Genomic DNA, 12,973 nt, shown 5'->3' on the forward strand with positions numbered 1-12,973 from the left:
ATTTGGTACTGCTTAACGCCCAAGTACAAGAATATAAGGTAACCTTTCATCTGATGATGAAAATGTGAAGGTGTAACCTCAGGGCATCAGAAGCACTTGACAAAAATTACTTTGGTTAGATCATAACATCACTGGAAAGGGATACTGAGGTGCAGTCAGGAGTTCCATGAAGTCATTGGGGAACTCAGGCAGAACTGCACTTCTTTCTGCAGCCAGTCTGCCCCACCTGGGGGGCGGAGGACACTGGCCGAATCTCAGGGCCTCAGGACCAAGCATCGCCTGGAGGGAGCTCTCCTCTGCAAGTGTGCCGCTCAACTCTCTACCGCCAAATCCCTTCACCAGGGCAAAGGCGCACCTTTGACTGGGCAAACCTGGAGACACGGACTTCACCACTTCCTGCATCTCTGTCCTTCCAAGGGGAAGTGGCTGGACGGGTGGATGGCACCAGAACTTAGGAAGCTGAAATGGGAGACTGTGCAGCCCGCTGTGGGTGGGCTAGGGTGTCGGATGCACCGCCCTACCCTCTCCAGGGTCTTCCTCCTTCCGCAAAACCAAGGGCAGAATGGAAGGGATGGGAAAGGAGGGGAACGAAGGTCTTGCACATCGCACAGCTAGGTTTCTAGAATTAACCATCTCTCCTTACTGCCAACTCTAAAAGCTGCACTCTCCACCGGTTCACAACCTGACCGATGATCAAGCATGCGCGCGCCCGGCCGCCGCGCCCTCCCAGTCCCCAGTCCCTCCTCACCTGACGTGGCCTTGCACATCTGGGGCATCCGGGTGACCCTGCTGTGCGCCACGAAGGTGCTCTGGGAGGAGGTGCTGTACTGGGAGCCGCTGTCCGAGGAGGCGGAGCTGGTGTGCGACAGGCGGCTGTGCTCCTTGTGCGAGGCGCTCGAGCGCTGGTACCACTGGCGCAGCTCGTCCGAGACGGCGGCGCGGCCGGCGCCCTTGTCAGGGGCGCCCTCGCGGCCCAGGGATGGAGTCCGCAAGATCTGCGAGCGCGAGGGCGTCAGGCGGCCCGCATCGCCCTCGTCGCCGCCGCGCCAGCTCTCCCGGAAGAGGCCCCCGGCCGTGTAGGAGTTGGAGGTCTTGAACTGCGCCTTGACGCTGTAGTGGCCTTCCTGGTCGCTCTCCAGGCTGCGCACCACCACCGGTGTGGCACCGCCCTCCACGTACAGCGGGTACTCCTTGATGCGGTACTGCGAGCTCGGCTGGCTCTGGCTGTGCAGGTAGACGCCGTGGCCGCCGCCGCGCGCCGCTAGGTTGGGCATGCTCCCCGAGTTCGCCGCGCCCAGCGCGCCCGCCGCCCGCTGGCGCTGGCGCTGCCGCGCGCGCGCCTTGGACGGCGAGTCCTCGGCCAGCGTGGAGTAGTTGGCGTTCATCTGCGCCGGGTAGTAGTGCTCCGAGCTCGAGTGGCTGGTGCACGACGAACAGTCGTCCATGGGGTCCGAGCCGTTGCTGCTACGAGTCCGTGGAGTGTAGAAGTCGGGGCTCCCGGTGTCGTTCTCCGAGCCCAGGAGCTTGCCCTGGGACTCCAAGCTGGAGCTCCGGTGCCGAAAGTGCAGGGCCAGGCTGTGCAGCCGCGTGGGGCTGAGGTCCACCGACCTGCGGGGAGAGGACCAGCGAGGTGGGTCTGGGGGCGCCCGGGGGAAGGGGTTGGCGGCTCTGGGATCGCGGTTCGGGGCCTTCGGAAACTGAGTCCAAGAGCCGGTGCTTCCCAACCCTCCCAGGTGAAGGCAGGGCGAGAAGGGGACGGCTGGTCCCCAGGCCTCCGCTCTGATGTTTGATTTTGAATGGGCGGTGGGGTCAGAGACAGTGCCCAGGTGTTACTTCTGAAAAAAGCACGCCAATAGCCAGCGCCCCCACCGCCCCCGCCCCCGCTTTTTTTTTTAAAGATGAGAAAAGAAGCTATAGACACAGCGAATCAAGATTATCCCCGTTTTAGCATTATGTTAAGCCGCTGAAATGCCATTTTAGTAGGTTAAAAAAAAAAAAAAAAAGCCTTGCAGAAACAGTCATATGGTTCCACCCAGTACTATTATGAAACCCATGTCAATAGATTTATATTTCCCTGTGAACACCTGTGTAAAAAGGAAGACTGGTGGCACGTGGAACACTTAAAAATGAAAGAGGCAAATAAACACTTACTCCTCCACTACTTTGTTATAATCCATTCCACTTATTGGAGCCACACAATAAATATCCATCAATATGGCCATGGGGGCAGAGTGTAAGGACTCCACAGAAATTCACCATGGCTGGGTTAACCAAGTACATGAAGAGGCGAGTCCCAGCCGTGACTGTCACTCGGGGTAGACTGCGAAATCCCAATCATGTGGCCCTCTTTGACTCAGGCCTCAGTTTCCTCTCTGTGTTCCACCCCCTACTTCCACTCAAGCTCATGGGAACATGCCAAGTATAAGCCTGAATCTGGCTCTTTGACCTTCTTGTTTCCTGAATATCCTTAGAGCTCACCACCCATCCCACCCACGTCTCTGCTCAAATGTCATCTTATTAGAGAAGCCTTCTCTGTTGGTTTCATTTAAATGATAATCTCTCCCTTCACTCTCTAGCTTCTTGCTTGCTCATTATTCTTCTCAACACTTATCACCGCTGACATTTCTTTACTGTGAACTCTCTTCCGACTAAAACATCAGTCTGATGGGAGCACGGTGTAGTCTTTTTTGTCCCCTGCACTGTGCCCAAGAATGGTACTTGGTACATAGATGCACTTGGTAAGTATCTGTTGTATGACTGAGTGAATGAATGAATGGATGGATGGATGGATGAGAGACTCTTGCCTGGAGAGCTCAGTTTTATCCTGTATAAATGGTTCACCACTTACTGCAGATAACACTATCTGTCCTTTGAACTACAGTGCCTATGAACTTAAGTATTAGAGAAAATTGAGTGATGGCATTGATTTTGCCTCTTTTTAGGAAAAGAAGGTGGGATTCACTGAAAACTCACTTTTCCTTTTGCTGTTTAATTTACCCCCTGGGGCATTCAAGGAAGTCCAGGATAAATTTAGGCTTAAACTTAGGTACAAGGGGACCTCCTCTGGGCAAGGCTGTTCTGGTCCCTGCTAATCCAGCTCAAGTTCCCGCCTCCGCTCTTGTTGGGAAAGCTCCTTCCATATCCACAGTGTCTGGGGGATTCTCCGACCCAGCTCCTGGTGCCCCATTGATGCAGACAGTGGGATATAATGTGTCTCTTGGCTCTTGGGGTCCTTCTGCTGCCAGCTTACTTTTTAATTCTGCTTCACTTACAGAAGAGCCTACCTCATCGGTCCAGTCCTGACTCTAGTTCACCAGTTACCTGGGCCAGTTGTGGGGCCAAATTTTTACAAAGGTGGGGATCTGGCCCATGGAGGGAGATGGGGAGACTCACCTCGTGGAATGCACGTAGTGGGGACTCCGGACGCGGAGGTCGGGTGTGGATGGCATGCTGCACTGCGAGTTCCAATGTGGGAGGCTGCGGATGGGGCTGGTCTGCAGGGAGCTGCTCCCGCCTCCCGCTTCCGCACAGCTCCCCGTGCTGGGGAAGCGCTTGTGGCTGCTGCAAACCAGAGGAGGCCACGCTGGTCACTGCCTGCCAGGACTGCCCCTTCTCCGAGGTTGCTGACTGTGGCCTCAGGACATCCCTTTCAGGGTCAGGGAAGTTTGCCCAGGACTCCCCCAGAAGTGGGTGGGCGTCCTTATCCCTTACCCTTCATGCCTTAGGGCAGTGTGAGATGAAGCCGCTGTTCTGTGAAGCCCCTGCCCTCAACCACAGTTTCTGTTTTCCGTAAGACAAATATGTACCTGTCTGGGCACCCACTGGGAGTTTTACGGGGCATAATGAAGGGAAATGAGAAAAACAGAGAGGCAGACAAAAACCCCCCTCTCCCATATCAGCTGAATAATGAACTGGTAACACACAGCTAAGATTACAGCTGTTTGGCTTTAGAATTTTGTTGGATGATGGTTTAGGGTTCTCAGCCACTTTGGGATTCTTATGTGTGGACTATCATTTGCCATTTCAGAATACTTCTGCCTATGATTTCCTAATTAATTCCAATGGAATTTAAGGACATTCAAGCAAGCTGCTGCCAACGTGGATTGTGAGCCAAAACCCCCAAATTTCCCTGCGAATGACAAATCTGTACCTCCAGCAGGTCGGCAGCAGAGGGCGCTGTGGCGCAGCCCTGCTAGAAGGCAGCCCAGGGGAGGCGCATGCAGGGTGCGGGGGACCCGAGACTCGCAGATGCTACTTAGCCCTTGGATTCTGTCCAAGTGTGGACAGTGACTCCGTGTGGCCTTCCCGGCCCAGCTCACCTGGAGTGACTGTGCGAGGAACGTTTCTTGACCTTCTCGTAAGGCTCATCTAGCGAGGACTCGCTCCACATTTTGGGCTTTATGGGCGACTTGTCATAGTCATTGCGGCGATAGTGCATCTGCCTGAGTCCCTCCAGGGACTGTGGGGGAGGTGGCCGGTTGTGCGATGGTGGCCGAGGAGGGAGCCCCTTGTGAGGGGACTGTAAGGGGGACAGTGTGCTGGTGACCTGAGAGTCTTCTGCACCAAGACGGAAAAAAGAGTAGAAGTGAGCAAGGGGCAGCCTTCCCCCCTACCCCTGCAGGCTCCGCCCACCCCAATTCCACCCCCGCCATCGGAGGTCAGTGGACAGGAGCTGTGGTTCCGCTGTTTTACCCCTCAAATCAGTAAGGAAAGTGCCCCTGGAAGGAGCTACCTGCGATGGGAGTGGGGGGCCCAAGTGATGCAGTCATGCCCCTTGGTAGGTCCAGGGTCTGGCACATGGGGAAGAAACTGACCCCACGCAATGCTAAGGACAATCTATTCCTACCCCAGGTTCTCTTTACAGAGGAGTCTCCCTCAAGTGTTCCGCTTTCCTCCCCGGAAGACTGCAGTCCACAGAGGTCAAGACCAGCGCGGGATCTCTGATATTCAAAACATGGCCCCCACTCCCCTGCAATTCTGGCATTTCCTCCCACCCATGCAATGAATAAAAACATGATGATCTGACTGCAAATAGCAGGACCAAGACAACTGGGTAAGTACCCTGCCAGCCTCATCTCACATCAATGACAACGAATATTATCCTTATAGTTATCATTATGACTAGGAGCAAGATCTTCCATGTTTTCTGTCTGAATCACCCCTTACCACCTTAAGTTTTCCTAAAGGGCAAAAAAATAAATAATTACCACTTAATACAATGGATTGGCCAAAAAAAATTTTTTTTTCCCCAAAAAGTTCTTACAGTAAAACCTGGATGACCTTTTTGGCCAATCCCATATTTCCATGTCATTAATGCCCTGACCTCCCCAGGATGGGCTTAAATTCATGGGAACATTCTCTAATACGGTTCTGTGTTTGGAATTCCTTCTTCCCTGATCGGTGGTGGTGGTGGTGGTGATGGTGGGCTGGGGTTGGGGGGTGGTAGGTGTGCAATTGCTTCTAGTTTTGTAAGAATTTCCCAAGAAAATATCCTGAGAATCACCAGGTTTTTGGAGGTCAATGAGAAATAAGACGACAGCTTTCTAGGTGGCCAGGAGTCTAAAGGGACATCTTTCTTTCACTTTCACCATTTCTCAGGAAGGTATAGAGACTTGCTTTCTTCCGGCTGCCCGTAGGCTCTCCTAGCAGGTTTCAGTCTTTATGACCCAAACCAATGTCCACTTCTTTCCTCCAGAAATTATACTCAGAAGGAAACTATACATGGTGTTTAAATCATCTGTTCAGGTAAAAATGTGGTTTTGGCAACTAAAAAAGTCGAACACCATCCACTCACTTGGATAGCATCACCAACTCAATGGACACGAGTTTGAGCAAACTCCAGGAGACAGGGAAGCCTGGCTTGCTGCACTGCATGGAGTCACAAAGAGCTGGACATGACCAAACAACTCAAACCACTCACCATCACCTTAACTCTTACCTCTGGGCCCCAAGACATAATGAAATTCCAATAGGCATGTGTTTCTGTAGTGCCCACCCACTCTCAGCCAAATAGGTGACCGCTGAGAAGTGAAAGAATCACAGGGAACCCAGTGCCATCTTGATCCAGCTCCTGGCTTTCCATTGAGCTGTTTCAGACTACATATAGCTTAATCCCAGGCTATCCCAGGCTACATTCAGCTTAATCCCAGTTTAATCTATGCTCTGAGTTCTCAAGCAGGAAACAGACAACATACCATCTTCAAGAACAAGGGCATCTGACAGGGAACTGTCTTCACTGGCAATATTTCCATCTGGGAAGACAAAAAGCATAAAAGTATGAGTTAAACACATGCCTTAGACAGAGCTCAATCGGTGAACATCGCTGAGTTTCCCACCATCCCATTTCTTTCTAATCAGAAAGAACCCATGAAACACAATCAAAATGCTGTTAGGCACTTCTTTTGACAGTCTCTGTGGTAGGTCATGACTCACCCCCCATCCCTGACACTGCAATGTGCCCGTTCTTTGTTTCACTGGCGACAGCAATACTGAGCAGCTTAATATCCAGCATAAAGGCCGCCTGGCCACATCATCGCCCCGGCCCATCTCAGGGCGCGTTCCGACTCAACCCAAGGAAGTGGCCTGCTATTTATTCTACACACGCAAAACCAGGGTGAGGAGCTTGGTTTGGCTCATATGACAGTAAATGACTTCTCAATAAACTTCTTAAGCCATTAGCAGACAAAACAAGCTTCTAAGTACAGCTTCTCTCTCCAAAGCTTATTTTCACAGACACCATTCAATTAACCATGAGAACACACCCAGAGAGAGACAGAAAGATAATCCCCTTCCTTTAGCAGCTAGGGAAACTGAGGGATATCTAGGGAGGGATGGCTTGTCCAGAGCTATGTTGCTCTTCTGGCTAAGTCAGCAAAAGATCCCAGGTCTTTAGATCCCAAGCTTAGCCTTTTATCTCTTAAATAACAAACCAGGCTAAGGCATGGAAGAAGAAACGGGAATTACTCTATTTCAAGTGGGCTCTTAAGATGAAACATTATTTCAAGCAGGCAGCAAAATGGAGAAGGTATATTCTTAAGGAGGTAACACACATGGCTAACAGCTTGGACGGGACCATTTGCCAGCTGGTCAGAGAGTGAGTTACAGACGGACTCTGCCGGCTGTCCTCACAGAATGGCCCTCACTGAGCAGGCGGGGGAACCATGCTCTTCTGTGGTCGACCAGCAAGACGTCTGTCCCTCAGCTGTCCTTCCCACACTCTGTCAGCTTTGCTGATGTTTCTGCAGAGCTGGGGACACCCCCCGCCAGGTCCCTTTAAGGGTGCAGAAGGAAGTCCCAAAAGGCAGAGAAGATAGAGGAAGGCAGGCTGACTGCAGCTCTTTTAGGGAAAAATGACAACATCTTCACCAAGGACAATAGGGCAAGAGGCAGAAGGACAGTTATTTTAAATTTCCTAGAGCAAAACAATTGTTTTATGATCTTTCTCTCTCCGAACTAAGAATTCTCTTTATCTGTATTGCTTGATGAACTATGAACTGCTAGGAGACATAGCCTTGACTAGCCTCTTGGAGTCGCCAGTCTATTATCCCCTCCCCAGGATGCCCACAGTTTTAGGCTACAGCGATATATACATACACAGTGGTAAGACATATATAATAGAAAGTTTAGCATTTTAGCTGTACAGTTCAGTGAACTTAAGAACATCCACACTGTGGCGCAGTTATTACCACCATCCAGCCCCAGAACTTCTGTCATCTTCCCCAAACTAAAGCTCTGTCCCCATAAAGCAGTAACTCCCCTGTCCGCCTCCCCCAACCCCTCATAACCTCTCTTCTACTTTCTGTCCTCCTGGAGCAAAAGTATGATAAATGTGTATAAACTATGAAAGAATACTTGATAATATATCTTAAAGAAATTGATAAGGAAGGACCTACTATATTCAGGGAACTATAGTAAATTATCCTGTAACAACCTGTAATGGATAAGAATCTGAAAAAGAATAGATGTATATATCTAGTCTTTTGTGAATCACTTTGCTATACACCTGAAAGGAATGCAGTGTTATACAACACAACTATACTCCCATTAAAAGAAAGAGTTTGCTGACTTAGAAAAAAAAAAAGGATCATGATAGTTGGGAGAGACTTGAGAGCTGATGATTAATTCTGGGTTCTTCCCTTCTAGTGTTCACCAAACATAGTCTCCCCAGCTCCTAACCCCTCCTGGACCAGGGTTTTGGGCTCTAGACCATCAGAGTGGGGAGGCCCAGACCTCTCCAGCTTCAGCAGTGGGACGGAAGCCTATGGAGGCAAAAGAGGGCTGCAGGGGTGCTGGCCTCGGGGTAGCCCAGCCTCCTGCCTTTCCTTCCAGACCTGGGTAGGGTGATCAGGTCCCTGAGGATGTTGGAGCCTAGGCTGGCTGAGGACTTAGTTTTTAGGAGACTGAGAGGAGTGCACTTCCAAGAGGCCATAAGAGTAATAACACTCCTTTGATTTGTATAATCCCTTTTATCTCAGGTTCTGAATGCATCTTATTGCTCTCACTGCTACCAGGTCTTTCTAGCTTCATTTTATGGATGGAAACATTAACGCACAGGGGTAGCTCAGCAGCTTGCTAGATTACTCAAGGGCCTGGGTTTTAGGTCCACGCTCTGGACAGGGACACCCATCCCCTGAGGCCAGTTGGGGAAGGGACACCCACAGCAGGGAGTGGTCTTAGCACTGACCGTCGATGATCAGCGAGGCCCTCTGGGTGGGTTTCTTCCCAGATTTGACACGGTTCTCGTTGATGGCGCTTTCAATCTCCTGCAGCTTCTTCAGTGCATTCAAATAAGAGGTTTTCCTCTGCTTCTTCAGTTTTTTGCTGACATTGGGGTCACTGGCCAGGCGGCGGGCAGCCTCTGTAATCTGGGACTGAATGGCAAACTCCCGCTCCAGGCGCTCCAACTCGGCTTCCTGTAGGAGGGGGAGCCGAGGCCGCACTTAGGTGGATGCTGAACAGGTGATGCCCATCCTCCCACCCCCACCCCGCCCCACAAGACTGGCACACTAGGGAACCAAAGGCCTCAGCGCCCACCCCGGCTGGGCCTGGCCCCTCAGTGCTGGATCTTCCAGTCCCTGGCAGCCAGGGACCTTGACACGCTCGCTTTTGAGACTCTAGGCTTCTGACCCATCCTGCGGACAACCATCAGCCCTGAGACTGGCACCGTCACTGAGAAGCAGGGAGTTTTCAGGCCTGGGGGCCGCTAGGTTTCATTTCCAAGGTCTCCAGCAACGTTCTGGAAGACCCAGCATAGAGGCAATCCAGGGCCCACTGGGTTGGCGTCTGCTTTCCATTAGGGGCATGGTCTCTCTGTACTCTTCTGTGGGTTTGCTAGCAGGGGACTCACAGGGACATCCCCACCCCCACCCCTGCTGCCCCTAGCCGCAGCACATGCCCTCTGTCTCTATTTTGAGCCCTTCATGCTGGGCCTCATCCCTACTTAATCAGGCCTCCTTCAGATGTTTTTCTGTGAGCTCTGCTGTCCACACACACCTGCTCTGCACATAACTTCTGCTGAATGACCAGGGACCCCCTGTGAGTCTGGCTGGTGGGTGGTAGAGCTGGACCCCTGCTCCTTGGATCATCTTGGGCACGCCTTCCTTTCCTGTGTGCCTCCCTCCCTTCTTCCTCTACTCCTGACTTTGGCTGAAAGGAGCAGGGGGATGAATTTTCCCTCAAACAGGGTTTTGAACCCAGGAGAAATGCAACTGTGGCTGCCAGAAGGTGCCTGGTGGGCCCAGAGGATGAAGGGGGAGTTCAGATTAACTGCTGGCTTCTCTGCAGCTCAGCTGGTCCCTTCTGCAGACACCACCCAGACCATCAACACCAGGGGAGCCCAAGCCTGCACTGTAGCTCTGGAGGATCCACAGCCTGGCTAAAACTTGAAAGGAACGGATCTAACCACGGAAGAGCAGATCGCCGAGCTCGCTGGAACCAGCACTTCCTAGTCAATGGCCAAATACTCCACCCTCACCTGTGGGCACCGTGTGCCAGGCAGGGTGCCTCCATCAGGCACAAAACTCTGAGCTGGACTTCACTTCCTGTGGAGCCCTGAAGGGACAGGCCCAGGGGGAGACTGAAAGGAACGAGTAAGGGGCTATAAAAGTCCCCGGGGCCTTCAAACACCCACTGCGTTTCCTTATCCTTGGAGAAGAGTAACCATAACCAGGTGGACTCTTGCCCAGACCCTCAAGACAAAAAAGTCACCAAGGACACAGCCCAGTCTGCAAGAGTGACCTCAGCTCGCAGCTGCTCCTGGGCAGGCAGAACAGCCCTAGCCCAAGACCGTGACTGCGATTTTGTGGGAGCCCAGGACACACTTAAACCGAGCCAAGGACAAGGCTGGCGGCTCGTCCGCAGAGATGGCTGCCTGCGTGTGAACAGGGAGGTCAAGGGCATTCCCAGGAGAAAGAGGCATCTGCTGATGACATCTGCAGGAGACAAGGATTCTTCGGGAGCTGAGGCATCTTTTACTGGGAAGTGTGACAGAGGCACTGTGAGAAGGCGTGATGCGAACGTGGGAAGAACAGCAGGGCACGGGTAGGGTGGGGTGTTCACTCAAGTGGGGTCTCCCCTGGAAAGTTCAGTGCAGGTGTCTGACCAGTACAAGAGGAGTGGAAGTCTCCAGGCAGTTCCGACGACAGCCAGGTTTGAGAAATACTCCACCAGCTGGTTCTTTAAATCGCACCGCCTGCACCCCAGTTCTGACTCTGATAAAGTCCCAGGCCCATCCACAGCCCAGCACCCCTCCTCTGACACCCCTCATGGTTACCAAGCATCTAGCATTTGTCAATACTGAGTTAAATATTCTCCGTCCACTTGCTCACTTAATCCCAGCGACAGTCAGAGAAATGAGGGTCGTGGCCTTCATTCTACAGAAGAGGAAAACTGCCTCCAGGTTTGGGTGAAGGGTTCTGGTGCATCCACCGGTTCCCCCCACTGCCTGGGGATGGGAGGCTGCTATTACAGATTTCAGGAGGCTGCTCGCCCCCCTCAGTCGTCTCCATGTCATGTGTGTTTGCCCCCACACTCAACCACTGCACGTGTTCTGTGACAACATCGGGTTCTCTTTTTAAAAACACTAAGCCCGTACAGAATTCCCTTCTCCACTGGCTCTGATTCCTGCCCTTTGAAACCCTCTGTTCAATAGTATTGTAATGAGTAACTGTATTCGGAATAAATTTGGAAAGCCATTTCCTGGACGTGCCCCTGGGGCCTGAGGTGTGCCTGGCCTTGAATTTCTCTTGCTCTGAGACTGGATAACTTATTAACCAACTGGGTGCCCAAGGCTCACTGGAAAACACTCTGATGCTGGGAAAGACTGAGGGCATGAGGAAAAGCCGGTGACAGAGGATGAGATGGTTGGATGGCATTACTGACTCAATGGACATGAGTTTGATCAAGCTCTGGGAGATGATGAAGGACAGGGAAGCCTGGCGTGCTGCAGTCCATCAGTCCATGGGGTCACAAAGAGTCAGACACAACTGAGTGACTGAACAGCAACAAGGGCAGCACCCCTGCACCTGCGGACATGGGCTCGGCATTCTTCCTGTTTGATTGTTTTCTCTCCTAGATCACACAGCACACTCGGCTCTCAGTGACAAAGAGCCGGGAGGAGCACACATGACTGTTAGGGAATATCCTCCCGTTAACTTTGCTGCCTGCGACAGGCCTACTGAGTCAGACACACAGCCTCTGCAGAAATCAAAATGCTTTCAGATTAACACAGGTAACCGACCCTACCAATGGGCACAGAATACTGACCAAACAGATAATTTAAGAAAAGATTACAGGAGGGCTACTCAGGAGGAAAAGAGGGTGCGGTGTTGGGTAGAATGAAACATCATTAGAGAAAACCCTGGGGTCCTCACAAATAGGCCAGTAAGGCGGGAATCAGAGAACCTAGCCACAGAGAGAAGAAATGCACACCTCTCCTTTAGGCAAGATTTTCTGCTCATCCAGCTTGAACGATGTCCCAATTCTTCTTCGAACAATGGGTGGTTCCTCTCCTGGATCCAGAGGATACTCTACAGGCAGTTTGCCCGTCAGCTCCTATAGAGGTGTGACATCATGGGAGGAGGGATCAGCAGAGTGTCCATTTCTAGGACATGGACACATGCACGCACGCACACACACACACACACACACACGCACACTCTTCAAAGTACAGATCCAATACATAGATTTGAAACCATAACCTTACACAATATTAAGGTTAACAGGAGTTCCTACAGTGCAATTTCATTTCTACAAATGTATGAGAGCACTCCTCCTTTTATAGAACAGAAGCACTTGGAAAAGTTTTTCCCAAAGTAAATTCCTATCAGGTAAGTTAAGTCACTGTTGCTATGCATCATAAAAACCCGAATTTCTTTCACTTGTTAAGTTCACACGCGTGTCTGGCGTGTCTACTGAGTGCCCGGCGAGACTGCACAGCCAGTAAGAGTAGTGGCGACATGAGGTCACTGGTCTTCCTGGGTCTAAATTCTGGTTCTTTTCACTGCATCAACTCTTCCCTCTCAAATATCAAAGTTTAAAATGAGCTTTCTTAGGAAGATTGGCATCTATTGGGCAAATCCCAGAAAAGGGCATTATTACATTATTTAAAACCTGAATATGAGTAATAATTATTCCACTTTGGCCGGATGCTCAAGGAACAGGCTAAGCTCAAAAGAAATTAAATGTGTACAGATATGAGTTTCAGTTGAAAGTGAAACATAATCCACACTACTGACAAAGCTATTTAAAAACATCTGGTGTATGTGCCTTTGGGGCTCTGGAAATCTCACTGTTGTGAGTAGAAGGGCAGTGAATTTAGTGGGCAGATCACCATGGGGACAACTGTCCTAGGAAAAGGCGAAGAGAGGCCTGTGGGATGATTCATGGTTAGGATTAGGCTCTCTATGAGTGGTTAACTTTGGGCTGAATAAAGATTATAGTTGAGTCAGCAGCTAATCCACCTAGTGGAGCCCAG

General features: G+C 51.2%; 1 protein-coding gene across 7 annotated transcripts in view; it reads right to left on the reverse strand.

Moving 5' to 3' along the window:
• FRMD4A (FERM domain containing 4A) overlaps window positions 1-12,973 on the reverse strand; it is a 518,054-nt gene that overhangs the window by 15,572 nt on the left and 489,509 nt on the right. For all 7 annotated transcript variants that reach the window (XM_069547510.1, XM_069547509.1, XM_069547508.1 and 4 more), the window contains exons 16-21: window positions 11,929-12,051; window positions 8,684-8,912; window positions 6,195-6,251; window positions 4,320-4,557; window positions 3,394-3,561; window positions 749-1,608 (exon numbers count right to left, since the gene is read on the reverse strand). In XM_069547510.1, the coding sequence (XP_069403611.1) occupies window positions 749-1,608; window positions 3,394-3,561; window positions 4,320-4,557; window positions 6,195-6,251; window positions 8,684-8,912; window positions 11,929-12,051 (1,675 nt within the window). The remainder of the gene's footprint in view (window positions 1-748; window positions 1,609-3,393; window positions 3,562-4,319; window positions 4,558-6,194; window positions 6,252-8,683; window positions 8,913-11,928; window positions 12,052-12,973) is intronic.

The sequence above is a fragment of the Ovis canadensis genome, chromosome 13 (assembly GCF_042477335.2).
Source record: "Ovis canadensis isolate MfBH-ARS-UI-01 breed Bighorn chromosome 13, ARS-UI_OviCan_v2, whole genome shotgun sequence".
In the NCBI taxonomy this organism is placed as follows: domain Eukaryota; kingdom Metazoa; phylum Chordata; class Mammalia; order Artiodactyla; family Bovidae; genus Ovis; species Ovis canadensis.